This window comes from Pleuronectes platessa, chromosome 7, assembly GCF_947347685.1.
Source record: "Pleuronectes platessa chromosome 7, fPlePla1.1, whole genome shotgun sequence".
NCBI lineage: Eukaryota > Metazoa > Chordata > Actinopteri > Pleuronectiformes > Pleuronectidae > Pleuronectes > Pleuronectes platessa.
Window position 1 is genome coordinate 15,661,497 of NC_070632.1, and position 18,758 is coordinate 15,680,254.

At 41.9% G+C, this 18,758-nt stretch overlaps 1 protein-coding gene across 1 annotated transcript in view; it reads right to left on the reverse strand.

Annotated features, from left to right (window-relative positions):
• Window positions 1-18,758, reverse strand: part of syt7a (synaptotagmin VIIa) — a 69,790-nt gene that overhangs the window by 27,498 nt on the left and 23,534 nt on the right. Inside the window, exon 2 of the mRNA XM_053427964.1 lies at window positions 9,660-9,763. Within this exon, the coding sequence (XP_053283939.1) occupies window positions 9,660-9,763 (104 nt within the window). The remainder of the gene's footprint in view (window positions 1-9,659; window positions 9,764-18,758) is intronic.

Below are 18,758 nucleotides of genomic sequence, written 5' to 3' on the forward strand. Positions count from 1 at the left end.
CCTTTCAAGCTGTGTTTTTGCTTCACAAATTTCCAGCGTAAACGTCCCCCCCCCAACACACACACACACACACACACACACATTATCTCAGAAACACTGCGACATCGGCCCTTTACCGGATAGTCACCTGATTACACTCATCAAAGTCAAATCAAATCTGCGGTAGAGAGCCATCTCCGGCTATGATTATCATTCGAACCACCCTGAAATTTACATGGCAATGGCCTCTTTGAGGTAATCTGCAGGGCACTGGAGAGAGGCCTTGAGGAAGTCCTGAGGCAGCCTGATTTCAAACAGGCAGAGCACGACCTGCTGTAACCATGGAAATAATGGCAATTTGAAGGTTTCGAAAAGTGAGGTCTGCCGCGCACATTCTGCTGGAAAAGCTCATTACAGTGGAAGGTGTTTCACATGTTTCACAATGCAGGTAATCTCTATTGACACTTTGCTACAAGTGGGACAGGGAAGGGGATCAGTCTAAAGCTGCCCCATGATGCCGTGCGGTCCTCCCTGAAAGTGACACTCCGATACCCATCAAGGATGGGCGAGGATTCTCTGGCCCAGAAAATGAGGGGGAGTAAAACACGCTGACTTGTCACCGCAGCTTGGCTCGGACAATTGAATCTTAAGTCACCGGAAGGAAAATTTCCTGTGGTGGGCTTTGCCTGTTTGGGGCTGAGCCGGTGTCTCCAGACTGGAGATTTCTGTTTGGACTACAGTTATACACAAAATGTGCAACGGCCCTCTTTCCATTCCATTCAGAAGCCAAGGAAACCAACCCCTGCAAAGAGCAGGCTTGGGGCAGGTCCTGTTCTGTTTGCTTGCATATACTTGTGAGACGACTACATTTGATTAATTTCCAAACATCGTATCCGAAATCCTGCTGGTACCATTCTCTGTGTTAACCTAACTAACCTATCAGTGACATGCTGGTTCCACCTGGTTCACTAAGGTGTCACAGAAAGTTCTGGAATAGAAGGTATGAGCTGTTAATATGACATCGAGCCTTTATTTCTGTGCTGCTGTGTCACTCTCATCCACTCTTGTTGCCATTTTTCTGCTGCATTATAACTATGGTTAAGTAGCTATTCAGCTAAGGAGGGAGGGGACTATGCTGCCAAATAAGCTCTTATTCAATCAATATTAGACCCTACAGTATTTGATATGCGCAACAAGTCAGATATTCAAAAGTCTGGACCCAGGCTGAATTATGAATGATGAAAACAATTGAAGTAAAACAAAAGTTTATCCAAAGTGATTCAGGGCCTTGGCTTTGGAAAATATGATGATTAAATGAAAGCCCCACTGTCTATGGAGATGTTGCAGCGATGTGTATAATTAATTTCTGCTTTGTGACTGTTTGTAATATGTGACTAGATGTGTAAGACACAAGACAGCAGACACGTTCACTAGGCAAATAGAGTAAAAAACACAAAGCTGACAGAGGTAAAATCAAGTCCTCTCCAAAGAAAGATTACCGTACTGGATCCTTTGGATGTGAAATTACTGGCGAGTTGGTTCTTGCACACACGAGCAAAGGACACCGAGAACAACAGCTCGTAAAAAAAGGTGACAGCAAAAAGCCATCAGCCCAGCATGTACATATTTAAACGTGTCCATGTAAACACAAGCCCTTGGATGCAAGTGCTAAGCTAAAAATACAGAGAGGCAATCAGCCAGAGGATATGTATGAGTTTCTCAGCGCTCATATGTAGCAGGAGCATATGGACATGCAAATTGCACCACAGCTCAGTGTATATATATATATTGAGCTTCAAAACCCTGATGGCGGACTGATGTCGACTCCATGAGGTGCAGATGACACAGATATACTGTAATTTCAAACCACAGCCCCCACCACGGGAGCTGTGGCCGGGGTTATTGTTGGATCTGTCACAAAGCCAGAGTTGACAATAACACCGCTGGGCGAGGGCGATAAAGCCCGCAGTGATACTGCTGCGTAAAATTGATATCACTCGCACACGAGGAAACAAAAGTGCTCATCTACTGTACACACAGAACCGACCTGAATTAGAAAGGTCAACAAATGAATAAACATAGATGTGACAGGAACAACTAGTTTAACAGCTACGTATAAGAGGAGTGTTTGTACTTTACACACTGAATTGTAGATTAACGGTCTTTTATAAACTATCACAGAGTGACTGTATAAATTGAACGCATCACAAGATATCAGTATGTGCTCAGCCGACGCATTATCGAGAACGGTCATAATCTTTTATAGTCGGGCTTTTGATGGCTGTTTGCTGGCAGAACACGAGAACTGACGCCACATCATTTCACACCAAAGGCAATAACACAGGAGGAACACTCTTACCGAAACAGGAGAATATCTATACAATAAGCACTGTGATATATTCTGTATTCTTGCATGCCAATTTCTGCCGAGGCAAAACTGACCGAATTTCTGTCAGACGAGGAAGAGCTATCAAAGGGAACTCATGTATCATTCAATGCTATCGTAAAAATTTCAGGAAGATGGTGAGACACACGAGGGTGACTGAGAGTCCGGTAAAAATAGAAATCAAATTTGAAAAAGAAAAAAAGGAAAAACAGCCAGCAGGAGAGAAGTGAAGGACAGAGCAGGACGGCATGTGAGATAAAGAGATGAGAGGGAGGGAGGCGGGGAGGGACAGGTGTGAAAAGTGAACTGAGAGAAACAATGAGTGACAGGAAGTCCCGCATGGATTGTATGTGAAAACAAGGAGGGAGACTTGTACACTCTGCAATAGACATCAAACCCAAGGATTGTCGATTCCACACACACACACACACAGACACACACAGACACACACACACACACACATACACACACACACACGCTGGGCTTCAAAACCATCTCCTCCCCACCTTTCCTCCAGCTCATTTGCAAGAGTGAATTACAAACACTTTGCTTCTATCTTTGATGGGAGGTGTGGAGGCTGCGAAAAATGCACAGTGATGAACAGAGCTCACCAGCTCCATGGACGTGAGACAATGAAGAAAATCAGCTCAGTACCACCCCCCGCCCCCCCATCCTCTACTCAAATACCCTTGAAACTACTTAAGTCTAATTTACACAACCCGTCTCTTTATTACACGACAAAAGGGTTCGGTGTGATTGCAGTATTCAGCGCTGTCTGGGGTCCGAAATCGCTCCGAATGATTAGGAGACTAGGAAATTAGGAGACAAGCTGAAATTGCAGCAAGCTTCAATTTGGACAAAAAAACACAATCCACTTACTCTTTTTTTCAGCAGCCAAACCATGTTATAAATTACATAATTTATGTCTATGTCAGGGGTATGGCAGTGAGGGAAATGATGAAGATGAATACCCATTGCCCCCCAAAAAACAACCAAGAATTAAGCTTTTTATTTACAATTTCAAATTCTTTACATTATTAGCATAAAAAATAGAAGAGCAGTCGAAGAGCCCATACCTCCTGCCAAGGCTGATTCCGGATCTCGCCAGGCCAAAGCTGCGTTTACCCATAATTATCTAGACTGTGGGGCAGTGTTTTGCCCCATTTGCCCCCAAGCCCTATTTGCTGCATGCTCGCTCACGCACTTACGCTATTGTCTATAATTCTTTTACCATCCATGCAGTCAGACCTCATCGTTTTAGCTGCAGTTGTCCACGTATCCACAAATGGCATGTGGATACGTATATTCTTTGTATATATAAGTCTATATACACATATTTTATTTATACATGTGTACATGTTATTATTATTATATTCTACTATTATTATTATTATTATATATACTGTTGCTGCTATTATTACTATATACTGCTATTATATTGGTATAATTACTATCATATATAAATATATATTATATACTATATATACTGTACTATCTTTTATATACTGTCTAACAATAACATTACCATCATATCATCAGTACTATTACCATCATCTGCCACTGCACCTTATCTACCCATTTATCTTGTGTTTCTGTTTTTATTCTTTCTACCGCAATATTTTATATTTTATATTTTATATTTTATATTTTATATTTTATTCTATTGTATTGTATTTTATTGTATTCAAATGTACCGGCTGCTATGACGACTTAATTTCCCCTCGGGGATGAATAAAGTAATCTATCTATCTATCATGCAACCACGTTCTCTCTCTCACGTCACAAGTTCAAGTTCATTTTGAGTCTGTCAATCAGAATCTGTTGCTCACTTGCCTCACTGCAACTGCTATAGAGTCGTTTGATTCTGTAGTAAATGCTACAAATTTAATCTTGGAACTGCCGCAAAATTGAATGGGTTCTTCCTTCCGCCCTTTTCCCACTTCTCCACAAAAGTTCATGGAAATAGGTTCAGTTGTTTTTGCGTAACCCTGCTAACAAACAAAATGAAACATCGTGTTAGTTCAGGCAGGACACGGAGTCATGTGCCCCAGCTTCCACCTTTTAGTACTGAGTCCAAACATGGTTGTGGTAAATGGTATTCAAATTGAAAATGTATCTTACCTGCTGGGGGGATTTTGCATGTGTTCCATGCAATAAATGGGTAAATCATGACAAAGTGTTCTGTCTGAACAAATGTTGATGTGATGAAAACATAACCTCCTTGGTGGAGGTAATTAACGTGGGCTGAACCTTGGTTAGCATTGTTGTCTCACAGCAAGACGGTTGTTGGTGTTTGTGTGGGTTTTCTCTGGCTTCCTCCCGCAGTCCAAACACATGCTGATCGGAGGTAGATTAATCGGTGACTAAATTGACCGTAGGTGTGATTGACAATGGTTCTCTATGTTGGCGCTGTGATGCGTAGGTGACCCATCCAGGGTGCACCTCACCTCTCGCCCAAATGTCAGCTGGGATTGGACTCAGCCCCCCACGACTCTTAAAGGGTAGGCAATACAGATAATGGCTGGAAGGATAAATAAAGCTTAAGTAGTGGTAAAATAAATAGTTAGATTGGTAGATTTTGTATTTGCTACACCACAGCAGACAGGTATGTAAAGTGTGGACCGCCGAGGGTGATGCTGAGGGTTTTCTTGAAGAATCCAGACATGGGAGGAGACGGAGTGAAACTACCACTCTCTCTATCTCAGCTGGCAGTGCACTGCCTTCCAACACCCAGCTGTGTTTGTTTGCTGTGAATTAGCAGGCAGCAAGAGTCTACATGCTCGCTCAATATTACCCACATCACACCATAATTAGAGGGGAGTGCACTATTAAAATGGTCGTCCGCCGCTAAATCATCAAGTGATCATTCGCTTTTCAGCATCTGTCAAAATATTGTTTTATACCTGGCTTCTTCTGTAGTATTCGGTGACATTGATAAGCATGCAATCGCAGAGGCATAACATTTACATATCACCAGGAACTGTGCCAACACTGAGGCTTAACTGTGACAGGTCAAGACTTTACATCCATATTAATATCCTGCTGTTATAATATTCCAGACAATTCTGCTTTGAGATTCTATAATTATTGATTTGCACATATTCTCTTCTCTGATTGGCATAATTACTATTATCCTCCTAACAACCGTGAACTCCTAATTCCCGTTTAATGCCACCAAAATGCCGAAAGGTTGTTGATACAGGCTCAGCAGGGGAGGGGGAATGCACCGGGGTGTGAATCTGGTCAGATTCAATCTCAACTCCAACACAACTATGTCACGGATCAAACGGCACACAGGGCTCACAGGAGCGCAGGCCCGGGGGTTTCTGAATGCCAAACAGTCACCGCTGCTCAAACAGATGTTAGCTGCACCACCTCTGATACCTGGAAAGCCCACCCAACACCTTCAACACCAGCCCCCGCTGACAATCATCAACCCAACGACACGGGAGATTCATACCCGTGTGACTCATTGTATTTTTTTGTTGTTGCTGCCACCTTTCTCTTTAAGTGCAAACAATAAATCAGACAGTACACAAGAATAATTGCTGCTGCAGAGACCTGAGTAAAAGTAGCTCGTAAAACTGACAAAGGTTTAACACATATTCTAAAAACAGACTTAGCGGGCCAAGTGAAGGAGACAATAGTGTGCAATGTGCCGCTCTTCCAGGGGGCCGGGATAACAGAGAGGCGAGCAGGGGGACGTCTCTGGGATGACTGCGCATGAGGACTTTTAAAATAAAAACCCATCGCACTGGTTGCCAAAGCTAAAACACCGAAAGCAACACTCACCCAAAATGTCTTGTCTATTAACCTATGAATCATAACCAAAACTGGCATGGGCCCACTCGCAACTGACACGTGAAGCTTCAGGGTAACATTTGTTCTTATGAGAGCTGACACTGTCAAAGAGTAAATTCAGAAATATCCGAAAATGTACGTTTCAGACGGGGACTGGCCTGTGGTGGCTTTATGTGGAATGAGTTATAAGAACTGAGCAGTTTTTACCTAATGGGATTTTTCTTTTTTTTTATGTGCATAGAAAATTAGCTTGCATTAATGACAGCACGCTAGATACAGTGTGCATCAACGGGGGGGCTCTGCTAAAAGTAACCATGCTTATGCAAATTATGAGGTATAGATATTCTAATCAGGTCTTCAGGGAATTCAGTACGACCATGGAAAATACGAGAGATAAAAAGATGAAGGGAAAGAAAGGAGCGTCTCGGAATGTATAGCTGCCGACCCGTCATGGCCGTTAGTCACATATAGAAATCAACACACCTCAAGTACGTTGACGTTAATGTCTGGAGACAATTTATAGCAAGATTAGAAGCATTTGTTCTCCGTCATATCACAGTGCATCATCAACAGCACATTTGTCATCCCAGAAATGGATGCCATTAATCACAGTCACACTTTATTGTTTTATACATTAAGCAGCTGTGTTTAATGTGGTTTCACACCAGTGGGGACTGTCATGACATTTTTCCCAAAGTAAGTGGTCCGAGACCACAGACGCCTTAATTAACATTTTAACACAATAGCATATTGGATGCACTCTATGGTGTCCTGCATCACAACACGCAAACACACACACAGCCGTTCTCAGAGAGGAAAAATTGGATCTGAAAATTTTGTGAGTGGGTGGCGCTCGGGTAGAGCACGCAGGAGGCAGGACATCACAGAATTCACACCGACCTCTGCGTTGGCCTTTATCATTAAATATCGAATCTCATTGTCCTCCAAGCTTTATAAGCGTCTTACATGTCGGGCAGTTTTTTCATCCTGACAAATGTGCGTCCTTCCATTTTCGCATCAGTCACGTGTTAGAAGCATCATCGACACGCCCACTCGCGCACTGTGAATTTTCCCGATATTTTCCTTTTACTAAGGAGCTGTGAGGAAATGCTCTGGAAACTGACTCGGACATTTGCGTTGTCACAAACAGCCCTCAGTCAAATTCACTGGGCTCGTTGGAAGTGTCTGAAAGCAGCTGTGCACATACTCCTAAGTGCGTAAGGGCTCAGGGCAAGATTCACTGTGTGTGAATGAAAACTACGCTACCAACAGCGTTTAAACTGGGAAAGAAGCACATCGTCATGTGTACAAGGATGTGGCTGATAGTGGCTCTCACAAGGTCATAGAGCCAATAGATCGTCACCTTATCCCAGCCCACTGCTGCTCTGTGGCTGCTGCACGGCACTGTCACAGGATGGAAATAAGATCCATTTGCAGCAGCGCTCCGGAGAGGACCGCGGGGACTTTCCAAGGTGCTGGCATCAGAGCTGCCTCCATCCACAGCAGGAAACTAGGAGTCATTCACTGCTCCATTTACTTTTAAAGTGGAATATCAAATATAACACAATGTTCCAGTGAAGCACACAATAGAAAGGCTGTGTTATAGCAATTTCATTTCAGCATAAAACATTTTCCCCCTGGTTCATATATATCATAAAGGCATCAATGAGTAATGTAGGTATAGAAATGTTACTGGTTATTAAAGAGCAATGTATGTAGTGAGGTGTGGGGTGTACAGAGAGTGATGTAGTGCCAAATCCTGCCACCTATGGACCAATAGGTTTCACAGCAACGCGATTGTGAGCTAAAACGACACACACTAAAATTGTATTTGACTAGTAGCTGAAGTAAGGTCATTTTGCAATGATTTTAATAATATTAGACAAACTATAATAACTCATTGAGATGACTACAACATGACTTTTCCTAAAATCACACTGAGGTTGTTAAGCAGCAATGGTTTAGGTTGGGGTAAAGCAAATAACTGGGTTGGAAAAATTTGAAACTTAAAGTTGGTGAGTTAATGCTAACTGTGATTAGAAAAGTCAGAATATCGAGTAGATTTGAGTCAAAGCAAGTTTGTTCATATAACTTATTCCTTTAATAGCTTAATTCATTTGCGTGCAAAAAATGTTTTCAAGTTGGTCCCAGACTTTTCTTCCTTCAGAGAAGTTATAATTTGAGTCAGCTCTGAGGTTGAGATAAACGGCCGATGTTTCTGGGTTGAACAAGTACAGGATGATCAGAAATCAATCAACTTTAAAGACATGCAAATTAAACCCCCCCCAAAAAAAGAGTGGAGTGAAGTGTTACTCAGCCATAAAGCTCTGTCTGACTAATGAGGAGTTCCCTCCCTTTAATCAATCACATTTCATACAACATAATCACAATGATATGCCCTCTGTCCGAGGTCAGTCGGCTCCGTCTGTGCTTTGTTACTGCTCATTGAGTGGACTGGTCCTGATGCTGTTTCAGCACAGTGTCCTAATGTTGTGGCTGCTAATGTCTGAGAGATCCATACTGTTGTTATGGGACGCGGATGTAACTGTATACGTCCTACTACAGTTATACGCGGTGATGGAAAACAAACAAGTACATTTACTTCAATGTAATAGTACGTTAATTCCCTATGCTCTAAGCTGTAATCTAAGACCTTCCAGCAAACACTTACTAGAAGTTCCTGAATCAAAGTAACTAAGGGGGACCGTGCGTCTGCCATCAGGACCCAGAGGACCTGTAACTCCACGCCTGAGGAGATTAGACATGCTAATCATTGATAAAAACATTTTTATTGGAAAGACTGATTTTATTTGTTGTTGTTTTCTTTCAAATTATATTTGTTGTTGCTTGTGGCAACTGACTGATTATGGCTCATTGTCACGTTACAGATTGATATGATTTGTTAGAATTCCAACATGGCAGTATTTATTTAGATTAAATGTTTCCAAGCAAAATATTTAATGTCATTGTACAGCAGAACATTAATCATCTCTCGACTCATCAGATTTGTGTTCATTTCGATCCTTTAAGAGCATTTTAAAACTTATACAGGACTTTCATACTTTTATACATTATCATTTTGAATGAGGGACTCTGTCTTGTAATGGTGTATTTTTACATCTTGCATTAGAAATCCTAATTAAATAAAAGATCTGAATTATTCTTCTACATCTGGTTATATATCTTCATTAGCAACTGTCTTTTGAAGGAACATTCTCAGTTCAATATGACTGCACATAATATCTGCACACATTGTGCTCCGGTGCTCTAAAGTGTAATTTACTCGTGAACTCACAGCAGACAATGATTATTAGCTCTGATTATTAAAGTTAGGGTAGCAACAAATGTGACTGAGATATTCTGTTAGTGAAGCTCGGGTGTTTATGTGTTCATGTTGGTGTGTGTGCGTGTGTGTGCATGTGCGTGTGTGTATGTGCTTGTGTGTGTGTGTGTGTGTGTGTGTGTGTGTGTGTGTGTGTGTGTGTAAACTCACCAGCTTGCGTTGACACCAACCACAGACGCCACAAAGAGCCACCAGCCAAACAGCACACACTGTCACTGCGAGGGAGACCAGGAACACACTGAGGGACACTGATCCTGGGCAGACACAGAAACACACACACATGAAACAGGGAGGCAGAAAGAGAGAGAGAGAGATGAGTGATGTTGTCGAGCACACAGGGATACATTTTCTTTGTTGCGTTTAGAAATATAAACATGGTATTTTTCGCTACAGGACAGAGCTTATTGTGTGCCACAGTTAGTCTAAGTCTTGTCAAAAAGGGGACAACCCAGAACTGCACCGTCTCCCTCCACGTTTAATTTAATATCCAGGCAGGGCTTCCATTTTTACATTCTGTCATAAGGAGCTGAGAAATACAATCTCATCACTACCCTCTTCGTGCCGGAGCATTTCAATACCTTTCCAATAAGGGCTGGAGCCAGGCATCACTCAGCTGCACACACATCACTGTCATGGTGTCACAGCTTGTTAACTGACAGGCTGAGAGTGAGGGAGGGCTGGGGGGAGGGGGTGGGAGAAGGAGAGAAGAGGGGAGGCCGGGCTGACAATACCAGAGAGCTCATGATTAATGGGTATCAGTAGAAGCCCAGTGAGAGAGGTGGTTTCGGAAGAGAGGCATAAAAAAACATCATCTATTGCCGCTGTGTCTCAGTGCGTGTGTGTGTCTGTGTGTGTGTGACAGAGAGAGAGGATTCACACGTGCACCTGTTTGCCTCAGTGTGTTTACATGCTGGTTACGATCGTGCTGTTTTAATTCTCCAAATCTAAATGGCTGAACGGCCTTAACTCCACGCATAGGAATATAAAGCCTCATTGAGCTTTGAAGTCTGTGCAGCGGGGGAGAAATACAAGTTTGTGATTTTCATTCCAACGAATCAGATTCTTCAATATACAGCGACAAATGGGTGAAAGGGAGTGTGTTCACACAGCTGAGTGACAAACACTGACAAACACCAATGATTTCCCTTCAGTCAGTGGGTCTGTACCTCAACACGTCCTCTGGGAACAGACGAGGAGGAAGAACGACAGATTTAAGTCGTTCAAATGGGTAATCACAATAGAATCAGCAGCGGATTCCACAATATGCCTTCCACCTCAACTGCTGTTTAAAGTCTATGTGAAATTTGAGGCCTTGCACACAAAACGACTATGACCATGGACATTAACCTTAATGACAGCTAGATGATGATTGGACTCGTAGTGACAGACAATACATCAAGAACACAAACTGACTGACGGCGCAAAAATAAAGAATAATTTAGTTTGTGTGCTGACACGGAAATCTGAACAGAAGGAACACTGCTGTGGATGGAGAAGTGGGGAACACAGACTTTTCACTCCACAGGACGAGCTGGACATGAATAAACTTCACTGCATGAAGTGAGTCCCGAAACGGAGATAAATTGTCTTTTTCTAAAACTTACAATTTTTTAAATCACTGCCCAGATTTCAGTCCGAAAACATTTAATCAGGGAACAAATAAAAATGTTCAATGTCATGATGCAAGTTTGTTATTCACTTTTTTCTCCCTAATTTGAAATGTGACTATATATGGTGTTGCCAACTGATTTATTCCTTTTCAGCACCCAGTGCACACCAACCTGTTTTATTTATGTGTGACAGACGCTAGATATATATATATATAAATATTCTTGTCAATTTTTGAAAGATGCCCTATGGATATATCAAAATCCATAGGGCAAGGTCAGTGGAATAACGGGAAACTATTGGTTGGAATGCGCACCACAGCAAACATAACAAGGACCCACAAAACATTACTCTGGAACACTACTAGTGGACAACAACTCCGCCCAGGCCCCTTCAACGGACATTTTAACAATCTTCACCATGTTCTCTACATAACGATGGACGACGCACCTCCACTTCCTCCCACTATCCAGGAATGAAGCTAAAATATCCCAAACCCGAACGCTACCATCTTGTGCATTTGGAGCCAGAGTCTGGGGAGCAGCGATCTGGGGATGGAGCCACGTAGCGAGGTCACGTTGAAACACCCACTCGTCCAATCAGGCAATCTGCTCGTGCCTCAATCAACTAACAGTTTCTGTTCTGATTGGGAAAGTAAAGTATAGCTGTTACAACTTCTTACAAGTTGCTTCCCCCCCCCGCCACCCCACACACACACACATTATTCATCTACAGTCAAAGTGGCTGATAATGGTAAAGACAGAGGTTCGTACCCTCATGAACACAAGAGGGTCAGTGAAACACATCCAGCTCCTGAATGATGAATACCTCTATTCATAGTAGTTCATAAATAGACCCACAGGCTTTATACTTTGCTACTGTATATTCATAGAGAGGTCAATACAGTTGAGTCCATTAGATAGTATGACATCAGCTATGGATCTTAAATAAGGAGAGCTGGTCTCGAGCTTAGGGCACGTATGGTAGCCTCAGCACTAAGTGCCTCAGTGATGGATGTTTTGATGTTTGAAGGAGAGTCAGGTGGGTCTGTGAATGCCGGCGGCTCTTGGTGGGGCCTAAAGTCCTGTGCTCCATCTGAAGGTCAGTGGATGGGGTAGGGTGATGGTTTATGATCTGTGTCAATCATGAGAGATGAAGGAGCTAAAGAACCTCTGAAATAAAATGCATCATCCAAAGAGGCCACATTACTGCGGACAGCTGGGTTCCTGCTTCCTGCTTCTCGGAAAATCACTTCCTTCTTAGAAGTTCCACAGACGCACTGTGAGCAGGCAGCGAGGAGGAATGAGAGGGAGGAAATACACTGTGTTGAGGTATTAGCGAGATATGCAAATCTCCAGCACTAAAGCTGCGGAGAAAAAGAGGCATCATTAGCGTATGCGAGGTCTGCACTACATACTGCTATCACAGCAGTCAGGAAATTCAATTTATCGTTCCCCTGGAAAAAAAACAAGACCCACGGCTTTCAAATATTCAAGCAGGTGACGCATTAGTAAGGTGAAAGATAAAACAGCTTTAGTATGCTGTTAAGGGAGTTAGGAGACAATTTAATGAGACCAGCTAACGTATCATTTGGTAATCTTTACTATAGTTTAACTAGGTAAGGAACAAAAACACTCCCAAGTGGAGGTTAATGGATCGCTCAGTAAAATTGACAAATAAAATGAACAGGCAATGAAACCCTTTGATCAGGAGCCTAAGGGAGTCGGAGCACTCTTGAACTTTACAATCTCTCGTTGGTTGTAGATTTCTGTGGCTGTTTCTTTTATTTGCTACTGAAAGAGAAAGTAAGTGGCTCCACAGGGTGAGTTGTGACAGTGATGGAATAAGTGAGTTTGCGACAAACCGTTGACTGAAGAGGACAACAAAGAGCGAGTCATGCCAGAGCTTATAACAACCCCTAAAACTCCTCTTTGTTACTCAGGGAGACACATACAGGTTTGTCATGGCCTTTAAATGGCTAAAATGTACCTCTAAACCCCCTTTTACCCATTTCGTGAATGTGACTATAAATAGACTGATATTTCCTCGCCTCCGCCCTCCGTCCCACCACCCTCACAGCTCACCTGCAGCTGAGGAGCTACTGAGCTCCAGCCACAAGTTGACACGATTGGTTTCTTAGGTTTGTGACATCACAATCCCAATCTTTTTTTTCTTCAGAACAGGCGTTTGTTTACTGATGGGGATAATGTGGAATTACTCAGCCATGGGGCTTATTTGTTTTGCTCTAAATATGTCTTTGATCAAACAAAAAGCACAAGAAAACATATTAGGCCTGATTTCCCCTGGAGACTCTAAGGATAAGATGGAACCTGCAGAAAATATCAAAGTATAGTCTTAATTAGAGATGAAATGGTTACTGGTTTTACAAAATATGGTTGTAAAACTTCTGATGGTTTAGTTGTACTGTTTAATGTGTTTACCGTGGTCATTTGATTGGTACTGTACTTCTTGAGCTGCTAGCGCTCTGACCATATCTAACAACCGCTAGCATCCACTGTCACCAAATTAAATTCAACAAAAACTAATATTTTGTCCTGACTCTCTCTCTTTGTCATCAACACCTGACCTTGGATTTGTTTACATATGGTTGTATTGTTCTTACATAAACATACTGTATTCATAGCGGTATCGTTGTTTTTATATGCACATTTCATTTATTTATTTAAGGTTTCAATTAAACTAAGTTTTGAGTGTGAAACAAAAAACTGCTTATGCAAGCTCAAGCCTTTCTTCTTCAGTTTTAATGTTGCCTATTTGATGTGCTGTTCCATGGTGCTATATTATTATTTATACTGATAAAAAATATATTATTTCAAGTAAAACTTCAGTTTGTGTATCAGAACTTTTTTGAACATTTTCAGCACGTTTTAGCAATAACACAATAATACTGTGATCATTTTGGTCACTATAATTTTGACACAACATTTTCATACCGTTTCTTCTCAAGTCTTAATTAGGAAGCGGTCTTAGTGCATAGTGTGGTTGCACGGAGAGGTACAGTGCATGCAGGTGATCTGGCCCACATACACTGAGCTAAGCCAAGCAGAAAGGGACCAGTCCTCAGGGGTGGAGGAAATGGCTAATTGGACAGGCGGAACTGGAGCAGTGTCCAGTCAGCAAAGCTGCCACACCGCATCTTTATGCTCAGACTGAGGTAGAGAGGGCAGCGCCTTAGAAGATCTGGGTGCAAAGCTCACAGCCTAATCGCCACTTCGAAGTGCCCTCTCCTTGTCCTGGAGTCTGGGCTCTGCCCTCTTTATAGCTAGGGTAATCCTCAGATGTGACTCAGACAGCCTTCTCCCTCTGAGGCTCCGGCTCTGTGCAGCAGGAAGATGTTACTTACTTCCTGTTGTTTTGTGATACCAAGTGTTTGAAATTGCTTCCATTTTCTCTAGAGCTCCGTCCTGCGCTTTAGATTATTGCTTTTGTTTTACAATTTATTCCTCAGGACGAAACGACTGAGTGCTGGTAAACAGCAAATCCATTTGAAGGGTTCAAACTACACATTTCGCCTTCGTTCAGTCGCACAAAGTGATTTGTGTCAAATTGATTCAAGAGAGGATACCTGGGTAAAAGGAATACATAACTATGGTTCCAGGTAAATAAAGTCATTGTCACATGAAGTCATGAGGGGACATGTCCCACAGTGAGCTCAGAGGTAGCTGCTACCAGTGTTCAAAGGATGACCTGTTGTTCCTGCTGTTGCAGAGCCAGCCAGGCTCAACAGGTATTTGCTGAGGACAGAGTGTCATTTCCAGTAGGACGGAGGACAGATGATTGACAGGTTTCTTACTCATGTACACATCATTGTGAAGAGTTCCTGCAGCCTTCTAAAAGAATGAACCACTAGGTGGACGTGCACTGGTCTTTTTTAAATCTATAGCACAGAGCCCGTTGTTAACTTGCCTGTTTGGAATGGGCTGTTTTCTTGGCCTGAAGTAAAGCCAGTTGCAGATTTCTTTCTGAAACTTTAATAGTGACCAACTCTAATTGAGCCGGAGCAAGTGAAGACCGGCAGCGGGACTCAGTCCACTAAAGCAAGCTACACAAAGTACGCAGAACCTTGATCTGGAAAATAAGTTGTTGTTGCAGTTGTAGTAATCGCCACTTCTACAAATTATTCAGTTTATCGATATATCAAATATCACAAATCCAAATCACACCAAATTCAACACTGCACTTCTTCGGACTCTTGACAATACACAAGCCAAGTGAGATGTCCATGAGATGAACGTTTTTAGAGATACACATACAGACAGACTTCTGGAATTAGTAAACAAATAACAGTTTTTTTCCAGGTGAGTGCTGAAGGAAGTTAAAAATCCTTTACTATACAAAAAGTGTGTATTTTATTTATTCAAGTACCTACAAACATTTGATTTTCTTATAACACATTCTTGTTTGCTTGTTGGTTGTGTTCCCAAGTTAGATTTTCTGATTATGTTTGGCAGGGTACTCTCAATTATTGATGTTGTTGCTTGTTGCCACCACTCGCTGTAACATCATCATAGATGCAACAATAATAGTTTGAAACACTATAGACAAGCTAATGTTCGCTGCGATGGATTACCTATCTCATAAAAGTTGGCAGGGAGCATAAAAAGCAAATTGATACCTGGAAGATATAGAGTACATTCATTCATCATTTTAAAGAGCCGTGGTATGCTTATGAGGATTTATGGCTTTGATGTTGCGTTTATAAAATTTGCAGTAAATGGAGAAAACAGGCAAAACTCAGGCACCACAGCAGCCAGCAGCGCATCATGTGCAGCAAATCACAGAAGTGTGTAGGGACACAAGTGAAATTTTGGCGGGCGCAGAGCACCTGTTGTGAGAGAGAGTGTCTCTTTCATTCCCTGTAGTGAAGCGGGATCTTTGCTGTCTCTGTGTCCCTATATGCTCCCCGTGGCTCAGCTGCACCACTGCTGTGCTGTCACAGAGGCTGTTGCACAACGAGAGTAAGAGGACTGCCGCCCACGTTCTGTCTGCTCTCAGATGAGGGATAATATCCATCTCAGCCCAGTGACAAGCCGGGCTGGCGTCGGACCAGCAAGACATCAGGTGACACATGGCTGCCGTCACCTATAATGGCACCATCGCCCTATTAGCACCTCTGACACAGAAATGATGAATATGCACTGAAAGCCATAGATCCGGACTCTCGGGTGTAGGTGAACTGACACTGTGTTGATGTTTTGATTTAGTTTAAGTGTCATAAGATACAGTATAGTATAGTATAAAACTTAAAACAGCTTAAACAGATGCTTTTTTGTCCATCACACTAATGTTCTTATGTAAAATACTGCATTTCCCTAATATATCTTATATCTTTTTTTGACAAAGACACTTTTAAGTGTCAACAAATATAATACCTACATAAATTTCCTGGCCATCACTTGAGAAACAGTCAGTATTTTATGCTAATGATAAATAATGTGTGTGGGAGACAAGCAGCAGCCTGCTCACAGTACAACGTTCAATGATAAATAGCTTTTATGTTGTAAGTATAATACCTTCAATAATACTGCACTACAAATAATGAATGTGATTATGCTGCACATTTTCCCTTTCAGTGTATTTAAAGAGACATGAAACACAATCAGTTGGAATTTTTACATTATATATTTTTTTCTTTGATATTTTTCTCCAAGCCTGGTCCATGAAAAATAACTGCCTCTTGAAACTGTATGTATGTATGGAAAGAAATAGTTTTTCAAAAATTGAAATCAACAAGCTGATTTTGAAACAATCCTCTTTAATGTGGTGATCTCAGTGGGATAGCTGTCACCTGCTTTAAATTCGGATCATATGATAAGATTTTGTATGGATCTATTTCTCTTGATGTCCTTGATAAGGACTTTATACAGTATGCATTGTCTTCATCTATCAAATAATCTATCAGTGTCTCTGCCATAATTTTCTCCTCCAGCTCTGCCTCAGAGAGACTGAATTAACTGGTCAGATTGAAATGGATGACTTTCATATAAGCCACGAGAAAGACTCCATGCATTTACCAAGGACACTCTTCCCCTGCTTTGCAAGGGGCCAACTTGTTTTCCGATTTGTAAGTGCCCCTGCCAGGCATCAAACCCACATCAATAATGGATTAGAGTCATATATCACAGGAAAGCACTAGTTTAAAGGACAATGACTCATGTGCCTGCTAAAGTTCTAGTGCTGCACATTGACCGCTGTTTACCAGATAATCACACATCAAGGTAACTGGCTTGTAATTGTGCCAGCTCTGCCTATTTCTAAAATATAGTCCGTGATGTATTTTCTCATACGCCTGTTCCTCCTGGCTTCACGTTCCTCATGACAAAGTAGCCTCCACCCCCTCTCCATATTTCACCTGTCTCATGTATTTTTTCTCCACTTTCAGTGTCTCACTGGGACAAATGACTGTGATATATTCCAGAAACCTGATCAAGCTTCTCGCTCCTTCCCGCAGTTACAAACAACCTATTACTCACCAGTGCCACAGATGTCCTTGACTTTATTGACTTAAGTCCTCATGCAGGCTGTTGATACTCTGAAGGTAGACTAGTGTCCATCCCAGTAATGAGCTTGTGAGCCGCAAACTAAATCAACCATGACTAACGTTATTCCAGGTATAAAGGGGTATTGAATTGCCCATATAGCCAGCTTTATTTGCACTAAGCAGGATTAGGCTTCACAATAACACAATTCTCTTCACGATTGTTTTACAACTCCTCTCTACTTTCTCCCCATTCCACAACTTTTCAGTATGTTCCGTGCGCTCAGCCAGATTCCCATCATCACACAGAACATATGAAGTACACAGTGATGAAGAAAACACGATAATAAAGAGAGTTCTTGATTTGAGACAAGAGCGTTTGTTCATTTTGACAGCTGTTGCTTAAATATTTTATCAGCTCCATAAGCTAGGAGACAATATTGTCTCGGGCTGACTTTTTCATGTTTCATTTTAAAATGACATTTGAATGGTGTCTTCAACATGCACTTAAGGTTAAACAGGTAATTAAACCTAAAAGTTGAAATATTGGCTGAAGTTTCTCTCAAATTCAAAACTGCATTTAGATTACGTAGTTGACTCTAAGTAATCACTGACCATGTAAGGTTAAGACGATTTGAAAGACTAAGTGGTGTTATGAACCATGTTCAACTCGCTTGTATCTGAACCAGAGTGGTTCGGACCAAACGGCATCCCATAGGAAAAGAACTAAAGGCAGCTGATAGTGTTTCTTGGGAGAAGTATAGATCCGGCTACAGCATCACTCATATCAGAACTGAAGTGTATATCGAAAGATGAACAAAGGGAGGATTTTCTTGATGGAAAGATGTTTTCCCTCCTCTCCTGAAGGACTTCACTGACTGGGATTGTTGACGATAAACAGATGGCTCAGTCAATCACCTGTGAACGGGTTTTTTTAAAGCGACGGCCATTTTCCGAGCAGCTTCTAGCGAGGCTTTTCCAGATGGTTCTGCGTGACAAACCATCTGGCGCGTCAGGTTATGCGTCCCGAGCCGGGAATAAAGCCACACTCCCGCCAAGTATGTTGTAACAGGCATTGTTTTGGTAGACATCCAGACACACATGTTAATGAATGTATGTGTGTGTTGATAACGCAGGCCAGT